Raw genomic sequence first — 10508 nt, forward strand, 5'->3', positions numbered from 1 at the left:
TTTCTTTTGATTTGGGTTTTATTGGTATTTGTTTTCTTGAGGCAGGATCTCTCTCTATAGCACAAACTGACCTCATGTCCACAAAATCCTCCTGCTTCTGCCTCCCAAGTGCTGGTGTTATAGGTGTGGTCTCTGTTAGAATATATATATATATATATATGTATGTATGTATGTATGTATGTATGTATTATTACTATCATTATTATTATGTGGATTGTGGGTTCCCACAGAGGCCAGAAGATAGCATCAGACCACATGAAACTGGAGTTACAGGAAGTTGTGAACCACCTTATATGGATTCCAAGAACTGACCCCTGGTCCTCTACAAGAGTGTTATGAATTCTTAACCCTTAAGCCATCTGCTTCATTTCTTTTGTTGTTGTTGTTTTTCAAAACAGGGTTTCTCTGTGTAACCCTGACCATCCTGGAACTCACTCTGTAGATCAGGCTGGCCTCAAACACAGAGATCCACCTGCCTCTGCCTCCTGGGTGCTAGGATTAAAGGCATGTGTCACCACCACCTGGCCCCATTTGTTTCTTGAGCATCATTCTGCCCATGTTCAGGTCTCTGGAAATTCTGCCTCCTTCCTCATGAATTATGAAAGGGTTTCTCAAATACCGCTCCTGAATGGAACTGGAAGGTGATAGGTCCCTGTATCATTAAACCTAAGCTTATTACAACCTTTTTGTTTGGGGGGTAGGGTCAGAGCAAGGATGTGATGGTGATTGCTACTTTAGGCACAGGACCTCACCCTACTCCTGGCCTTAAGCTCATGATCTTCCTGACTTAGCCTCTTGAGTACAGGATTGGAGGTGTGAGACAGAATCCTGACATAACTGAAAGCTTTCTTCTGTACTACAGGCATCCATTCCAGCATGAGGGATGCAACCCTTGTGTTGTGATCTCTCAGTCTCATTCCTGACCACACTTTCTCCCCATTATTGTTGTGGCGTTCATATCATTTTCCTGACTTCTCAGATAATATCAGAATGCTTAATTAGCATGGCTTATTTAGAAGCCACTAATGAAAATTACTTGATTACGCCTCCCAAAAATGTATGCATCTCCCCAAGGACAGTACCTGAATAAGTACATGAATCTGTCATTACACAGTTGTCACATATTTTTTCAACATCTATGTCTTTTTTCCTTATTATTATTTTGGTAATTTAGCTGCTAATCATCGACGGGCAGCAGCTAAGAACTGACCCTGCAACAGTGATGGATGAAGTACAGAAGTTTCTAGGAGTCTCGCCTCATTATAATTATTCCGAAGCTTTAACGTAAGTTTGTATTCTAATTAGTTTTGTGAAGTTTCAGGAAAGAACTGATTGTAAAGAAATTGTAGCTGGGTGATAAGATTGGCTGGTTAACACTCTACAATTGAGAAAGAGCATTCAGACAGCATGACAGAGAAATGTCCTAAGACTTCCTGATTCTTTATTTTTCCTTTTTTTAATATTTTTTATTTCATTTTACATTCCAACTACAGTTCTCCCTCCCACCCCCCTTCATCTCCCCTCTAGCTGACCACCAATCCACTCCTCCTCACAGGTAAGGGCTCTTATTAGGAGTCAACATAGTCTGGGACAACAGATTGGCGCAGGGCCAGGCCCCTTTCCCATGCATTAAGACTGAGAATGGCATCCCAACATAGGGAATGGGATCCAACAAGCTAGTTAAGGTACTGGGATCATACTGTGGTCCCATTGCCACAGATCATGGTATCCCACCCTAAGGAGAGAGCTCCAACAGGCTAGCTCATGTGCCAGGTATATATCATGGTCCTACTGCCAGGGGCCTGTTACCAGCAGTTTTCCCACAAGCCTGGTCTCACTGCCATGTCAGCCCCAAATAACACACAGAGACGCTATATTAGATATAAAGCTGTTGGCCTGTTACTAGCGTTTCTTATTGGCTAGCTCTGTCTTAAATATGAAGCCATTTCTATTAATCTAAGTGTTTCCACATGGACTTATCTTACCGGATAGAGAGTCCAGACCTCTGATCTCTCAAGTCTCTACATCTTGTATCTCCTACTATATCTCCCAGAATCCTCCTTGTCTCCTAGTCCCACATATCTTGCCTTCCTATTTGCCAACAGTGCTTTATTCCTTAACCAGTAAGAGAAACATATTTACAGAATGACATCTCCCGTCAGGGTTCCCTCTGAAAGTCCAAGCTTCACAGCTGTCTCCCACATACAGAGTTCCCTAGAGTCTCCATAGCTGTAGCTCTAGAGTTCATGAGTTTCCACAAGTTTGGTTCAGCTGTCTCTGTAGATTTCTCTGTCATGATCTTGACCTCCCTTGCTCATACCTTCAAGTCTTCCTGATTCCTAACTAGGCATATTTACCCTGGAGGAAACATGAGAAAAAAATTAGTTCTGGCTCATTAAACTAACAAGGAACCTTAGAAGAGGCTACTATACTTTTTTTAATTTAAGTGAGTAACAATTTTACATGTCAATTCCAGTTCCCTCTCCCTCCCACCTTCCCCTGCCCTTCACCAACCTTCTATCCCATCCCCTTTCTGCTCCCCAAGGAGGGTGAGGCCTTCCATGGGGAATCTTCAAATTCTGTCACATCATTTGGAGAAGGGCTAGGCCCTCCCCCATGTGTCTAGGCTGAGAGAGTATCCCTCTATGTGGAATGGGCTCCCAAAGTCCATTAGTACAATGGCAATAAATACTGTTCCACTACCAGAGGACCCATAGACTGCCCAGTCCTCCTAACTGACACCCATGTTCAGGGGGTCTGGGTCAGTTCTATGCTGGTTTGCCAGCTATCAGTCTGATATCCAAGAGCTCCCCCTTGTTCAGGTCAACTGTTTCTCTGGGTTTCTCCAGCATGTTCTTTGCCCCTTTGTCCATCACTCCTCCCTCTCTACAACTGGAATTCAGGAGTTTGGCCCAGTGCTTAACTGTGGGTGTCTGATTCTGTTTCCATCAGCTACTGGATAAAGGCTCTAGGATGGCATATAAGGTAGTCATCAATCTCATTATAGGAAAAGGGCATTTAAGGTAGCCTCTCTGCTATTGCTTAGATTGTTAGTTGGGGTTTTCCTTGTAGATCTTCCCTAGTGCCAGATTTCTCTTAAAACCTATAATGGCTCCATCTATTATGGTATCTCTTTTCTTGTTCTATTTTATTCTTCCCCTGACTCAATCTTCCTGCTCCCTCATGTTCTCCTCTTTTTCTCCCCTTTTCTTTCTCCTGATTCCCTCTCCCTCCCCCCCCCCATGCTCCCAATTTCCTCAGGAGATCTTGTCTCTTTCCCCTTCTCCAGGAGACCATATATGTCTCTCTTAGGGTCTTCCTTGTTTCCTAGCTTCTCTGGCAATGTGGATTATAGGCTGGTAATCCTTTGCTCTATGTCTAATATCCATATACGAGTGAGTACATGCCATTTTTGTCTTTTTGTGACCTCATTCAGGATGCTTTCTTCTAATTCGATCTACTTGCCTGGGAATTTCAAGATTCCATTGCTTTTTCCACTAAGTAGTACTCCTTTTGTAAATGTACCACATTTTCTCTATCCATTCTTCAGTTGAGGGGCATCTAGGTTGCTTCCAGGTTCTGGCTATTACAAATAATGTCCTGCCTAGTTTTATATCAACTTGACACAAGCTATAGTCATCTGAAAAGAGGGAATCTCAATTGAGAAAATGTCTCCTTAAGATCCTGCTATAAGGCATTTTCTTAATTATTGATTATGGAGAAAGGCCCAGGCCATTGTGGGTCATGCCATCCCTGGAATCATTATCCTAGTCTCTGAGCAAGCCATAATGAGTAAGCCAGTAAGCAGCAGCCCTCCATGGTCTCTGCTGCTGCCTCTAGGTTCCTGCCTTGTTTGAGTTCCTGTCCTGACTTTTTGATGATGAACTATGATGTGGAGGAGGAATCCAAATAAACCTTCTCATTGCTTTAGTCATGATGTTTCATCACAGCAATAATAACCTTAAGACAGTGGGGAAGAGCAGAGCGCACTTAACAGGCGATATTGGGACATCTTGGACTTCATGTCAGACATGAAGCCATGTCTGACATGGTTTATGAACTGACCTTTGTGTGACTTTCAGAAACAATGTCATATAGCAAAAAAAGTCTCAGTGGTTAATTGCGGGGGTGGGGGCACTGTTATGAGCCTAAGCATGCTCCCATCTCAACTGAGTAACTCAGCAGAGATACCGAGATGGACTGCCTACAAACCATATTCTCACTATGCATTTCGTTAATTCTGGGATTTATGGGTTGAGTCTTAGAGAAACTTAAAACTACTATATTGTGAAATACTTCTACTATTCTTTTCTTAAAATATAACATCTTATTAATTTGAGAATCCCATGTAATATGTCTTAGTCATATTTGCCTCCCCACTCCTCCTCCTAACTCCTTCCATATCCATCCCACATAAGCAGCCCCTTCCAACTTCATTCCTTTTTATTTTCCTCCACACTTAATATCATCATCATCATTATTCATTTCTTTGGTCATGTCACCCCTCCTCCAACACCTCCTAGATAAAACTCAGTTCATTCACCATCTGGGTTTGCTTCTGCTGTTAACGTTCTATTCCATGACAACTTAGAAAGGGAGAAAACGGTCTCTTTTTCCTTTCAGCCTCCCTTGCAGTAAAGAGTTGATAGAAAAACATCAAACACTGCTTATATCAGGTACCAACTGTATGTAGAGCCTGTGGCTTAGAGGCCAAAGGATGCTGTAACTCTGGAGTTCCGAGCTTTCTTCCCAGGAGTCTCTTACTTTGCCATTACCATTCACACGCTGGGCTAGTTTTCTATACTGCTACTATGACCAGTTTTGTGGAGTTTCAGTTCAACGAGTGATAGACACTAGCTTTAAGTATTTAACATTCAACTTAACCTTAAAGAAAGCCCAGTGCTTTTAGTTTGCAGTTAGGAATTCAGGCTTACCTTCTGCACTCTGCTCTAAGGATCTCTCTCAAAAGGAAGCGTTTATTTTCTAAACGATTTTCTATTTCAAGTTGGCTTCTCTTTGTATCTTTTTATAGGGTATCTGGGAAAGCATTGTGTTTCAGAGAAAAGAAGTAAAATAGTCTATAAAGACATCATTTCTTTTTCTGGATAGAATGGCCCTTGACCTGCATGCTGCGTGTTTGTCCTCTCTGCTCCCTGCTCAGAAGCAAGATTTTTTTATTCATCTCCATTGCTGGGAAAGGCAATGTGAACTTGAGAGAATGAATATCAAAGAAACATGCCATATACAAAGAATGTGTGTCACCGTGCACCTGGAATGTACCTAGCTAAAATTACCCATTCTGTGATTCTCTTACATGACAGGGGAAAAGTAGCAGGTGTAATCTGTGAGAGCTGTTTCTAGTCCAGCAGGGCTCCCCAAGCCGTCTCCTTGCTGACATAGATAATGTACTTCCAGGCTGTTTCTTTCCACATTTTCATGTCAGTCATTGACTGGCCTGGCACAGCTTGTAAAAGCCAGCTGTACACTTGTTATAAGATATTTGGACAATACATCTCGTTGCCCTTGCTTTAAAATGCTCTTTCCTCACCCCGTGCCCTTCTGGGTTATTTATCTGGATCCTGTCCTTACAATTCCTTCCTCCTAGCAGAGTCATTATGGCCCAGCAGCTGTTTCTCAGTGCTTTGAAAACAGGGCCTAATCAGGAGGAGAAATGCATCTCCAAAATACCATCGACACAACTCCCAAGAGACTATTCTGTGTATACTTGAGATTGTTTATTATCTTACTACTTATTATAGTGAAGAGTATCTCTTTTGGTACTAAGGAGGAGCAAAATGAAATGTACCATAAGCAATTGTACTGCCCCAACACTTAGCATTTCTAGAAGATTGAAGTCATTATCACTACTGCATTTTTGTTCTTGGTTAAAGTCCTCCATGGATGTAGTAAACTATAAACCCCATCAATCCAATGCTTACACACATTGCAATAGGGAAATGTGAGGCAGTCTACACACAGGGTTTACTATACAATCTTGGCATGCAGAAATATTTGAGGAGGGTCCTATGCTGATTATCTTCAGTAAAGCAAACTCTAGCATCAAAGGCACTTCCCAAGAGCGGGCAAAAACCCCTCATTAATCAAAATTACTTCTTCCCACAGTTACTGAGCAAAGTGTTCAAGAATTCTAAATTTTTCACAGAACCACCAGATAATATGTGATGTTTTAACTGACACAGTGGGTTTTGAATTTTTTTTTTTAAATCAGACTCTTTTGATGAGTTTGTGATTTGAAATACAGTATGAACCTAAAACACTATAAATAGGAATTGTCCAATCAGATTACAATTGTACCATAAGCTTAACCCTGACCTTTGAAACAGTTGCTGTAGTGCTACTTCATAAACTCTTAGATAGTGTAGGAAACTGACTAGTCATTTGAGAGAAAAGAGGAATAACAAAGCCAGACACCAATCATGCTAATTCATGTAAACCAAAATCAAAAGTATCAACTTTTCATTTGATATTTATATTTAATTGCATGTTTAATTATATATCTGTGGTAGTGTGAACGTAATTGTTCCCCATAGTCTAGGAAGTATAGCTTTGGTGAAATGGGTATGGCCTTGTTAGAAGAAGTGTGTCACTCTGGGAGTGGGCTTTGAGGTTTCATATGCTCAGGATACTGCCAAGTATCACAATCAACTTCCTGTTGCCTACAAGAGGTACAACTCTCAGCTACTTCTCCAGCACCATGTCTGCCTGCATGCCACCATGATCCCCAACCTCTGAACTATAAGCAAGCCACCCCAATGAAATGCTTTCTTTCTAAAAGTAGATGTGGTCATGGTGTCTCTCTACAGCAATAAAAACCCAAACAAACTAAGACAATATGCATTCAGCATTATCACTGGTGTGCAGATGTCTTCCCTTTGAAAATGCTAACCTTGAAGCTCATTTCTCAGTCAGGGACATACTTGTTCAGATTAATGAGACCAGATTGTGTTGTATGAATATTTAATACTAATGCACTTGGAAAATGTCAATAGTGGGCAATGAAAATGTGAAGGAGAGGGACTGACATGGCCTATGTTTATCTTTTGTTTTGTTTTGTTTTCTGGTTGAGGCTTGGCTGAATAACAAGGGAATTGTTTTTTGATATTTTTTTTATTTAAATTTGAAACAAGCTGGCTTTACATGTCAATCCCAGTTCCCTCTCTCTCCTGTCCTCCCCTGTTCCCTCCACCAACCCCCATCCCATCCCCTTCCTGCTCCCCAGGGAGGGTGAGGCCTTCCATGGGGAGTCTTCAAAGCCTGTCATATCATTTGGAGCAGGGTTCAGGCCCTCCCCCATGTGTATAGGCTGATGGAGTATTCCTCTATGTGGAACGGGCTCCCAAAGTCCATTCGAATACTAGAGATAAATACTGATCCATTACCATAGGTCCCACAGACTGTCCAGCCCTCCTAACTAATTAACACCTGGTTCGGGGAGTCTGGGTGGGTCCTATGCTGTTTTCCCAGCTGTCAGACTGTAGTCCATGAGCTCTCCCCACAAGGGAATTTTAAACCCTCTTGATAATTCAGAAAAACTTCTAGTATCTCTTTAATTGCTGCCAAATAAATATTGGCCAGAACGTCCTCCCAAATCACTGCTGGTAAGGCTTAGTAAAATCTGCCATGTTAAAATTGCCAAAAAGAAAAAAAAAAGTAATGATAAAAACAACAATCTGTTGTCTATCTATAAGAGAGTACCTAGAAAATGCTAAGTGTTGGCAAGAAAACAGCCTATTGATTATGATATATTTATAAATATTTATAATGTATACAGTTATTTACTGGGTATCTTATATGTAGATACACATCATATATATATTATCACAAGAACACTATGATTGGTGCTGTTGGTTCCTTTCTCTTCTTATTGAAAATAGACCTTTTTTCATATAATATATTCTGATTGTGGTTTCCCCTCCCATAATGCACCCCAGATCCTGCCCACCTCCCTACCCACCCAAATTCATAACTTTTCTTATTCTTTCTTAATAGAAAATAGGCAGGCATCTAAAAATAAATAAGTAAATACTATGATAATAATACAAAATTAAAACAAACCTTAAAAAAAAAAAAGCAAATGAACAGCTTTAGAAAAAACTCCAAAGAAAAAGAGCATAAGAAAGGTATAGATCACAGAAACACACACATCCACACACAGAGAAATCCCACAGAGACACAAAATCAGAAACCATAATATATAAGCAAAATACCTATAGGTTAAACTTGTTAATTATTTATTAATTTTTTTTCTTTCCAATGCCAGTTTCCCATCTCTCCTCTTGCTCTCCTCACTCCCTCCCACACCTGCCACCTGTTCCTCAGTGAAGGTAAGGCCTCCATCATCTGGTGGAGGCAGGACCAAGGCACCTCTCCACCCACCACACCCCTGAGGCTAGGCTGGGGCAAGGTATCTCTCATACAAAATGAGATCCACTAAGTCAGTTTGTGCATTAGTGTTATTAGTAGATCTTGCACCCACTACCAGTGGCCTCATATATTGTCCCAGCCACACCATTGTCACCTACATTAAGGGAGTCCAGTTCGGTCTTATGTTCCTCCCCATTTGTCAGACCTGAGTCAATGATCTCTCACTAGCTTGAATCGGCTGATTCTGTGGGTTTCCCCATCATGATCTTGACTCCTTTGTTCATATTTTTGCTCCTCCCTCACTTCTTACTCCAGGAGCTTGGCCCAATGTTTAGTTGTGGATTTCTGCATCTGCTTTCATCTGTTTCTGGAAGCGGGTTCTAGCTTCTCTGGGGTTGTAGACTGTAGACTGGATATATTTTGCTTTATGTGTTATGAATGAGTATATACTATATTTATCTTTCTGGTTTTCAGTTACATCACTCAGGATGGTTTTTTCTAGTTCTGTCCCTTTGCCTGCCAATTTTAGGATGTCATTGTTTCTTACAGCTAAGTAGTACTCCATTGTCTAAATATACCACATTTTCTTTATCCATTCTTCAGTTGATGAATATCTAGGTTGTTTCCAAGATATGGATATTACAAATAATATTGCTATGAACATAGTTGAGCAAATGTCCTTGTGGTGTTAATGTGCCTCCTTTGGATACATGCCCAATAGTGGCATTGCAGGGTCTTTGAGGTAGGTTGATCCCTAATTTTCTGAGAATTTGCCATACTGATTTCCACAACCTTTCCAAAATGAGCCACCATTTGTTTTATTGATCTTGGCCATTCTGACTGCTGTAAGATGAAATCTCAAAATAGTTTTGTTTTGGATTTCCCTGATGACTAAGGATGTTGAACATTTCCTTAAGTGTGTGCTAAAGCACAGAAAAAATAAGCCAAAAGTCACCCAGCAAGTAAGTTGGGAAGGCAGGACTCCAAAGACATCTACTGACTTTAAAACTGAAATCTGAGCTATGGAGATGACTCACAGGATACAGGCTGTTTCCTCAAAGCCTGACAACCTGAGTTTGATCCCCAGATCCCTCATGGTAGAAAGAAAGAGCTGACAGCCACAAGCTGTCCTCTGGCGTCCACATATCCACATATGTGTCACTGCACTAATGTGTGCACAACACAAAAACATGTGTATAAGATATGTATATAAAATGTAAAAACTGTTTTGTTGTTTTTTAATCTGAACCTTAAATGGAGTTTTTTGTATTTTATTAATTCTTTGATACATTCATGTCATGTATTTGATCATATTCACCCTCTTATTCCCACTCCTCTTATATCCACCTTCATCTCTCTACCCACTACACTTTAAGCTTTATCTCTCTCTCTCTCTATTTATTTATTATTTATTACTTCTATCGAGTCTAGTTTGTGCTGCCCTGCTACTCTTGGGAATGTTGCCTGCTCTGGAATGTGGTCAAGAGATTTTTGAATGTAACTTTCCACATGAACTTGTAGCCAGAAAGATACAAATTAAAATTAAAATCACATTTCGATACCACTCAATGCCAAGGAGTAGCTGAACTTTAAAAAAACAAACAAAACGGGGATAGACCCAAAAAATAATACCAAATTTTGGCAATAATGAGGATTTCTAGTTTTTTGTATACTGGCATAATGCATAGCCCCTTTGACTAGGAGTTTTGTAGTTTCTTGAAAATTAGACACATTCTCAACAACAGTCCAAATTTGCTTATAGGAATCTATCTCATTATAAATAAAAGACTAAGTCAATTAAAATTAGTAAATATTCATTGAAGCATTATTCATTATATGTAAAACCAAAAAACAATCCAAATGCCTATCATCTGGTAAATGAATTGATTTAGCCTATCCATGCTATTGAAAAAATGAATTATTAATAAATGACAAAGTTAGACTTAGCTGTGTAACATGTACCCATAATTTAAGCATTTGGAAGCTGAGGCAGGAGGGCTGTTGAGATTATCCTGAACTATATAACAAGACTTTGTTCAAGAGAAGATAGAATAGATTGAAATCAAGGACTGTCTAATCGTGGTTTGGTTTGGGTTTGGGGTTTTACAAGCAGTAGCAGTAGA

The 10508-nt window shown here is 40.2% G+C and overlaps 1 protein-coding gene across 1 annotated transcript in view; it reads left to right on the forward strand.

The window, feature by feature from the left end:
- Positions 1-10508, forward strand: part of Ndst3 (N-deacetylase and N-sulfotransferase 3) — a 132954-nt gene that overhangs the window by 113108 nt on the left and 9338 nt on the right. Inside the window, exon 11 of the mRNA XM_051185558.1 lies at positions 1175-1284. Within this exon, the coding sequence (XP_051041515.1) occupies positions 1175-1284 (110 nt within the window). The remainder of the gene's footprint in view (positions 1-1174; positions 1285-10508) is intronic.

This window comes from Phodopus roborovskii, unplaced genomic scaffold (genome assembly GCF_943737965.1).
Source record: "Phodopus roborovskii unplaced genomic scaffold, PHOROB, whole genome shotgun sequence".
Taxonomy (NCBI): Eukaryota; Metazoa; Chordata; class Mammalia; order Rodentia; family Cricetidae; genus Phodopus; species Phodopus roborovskii.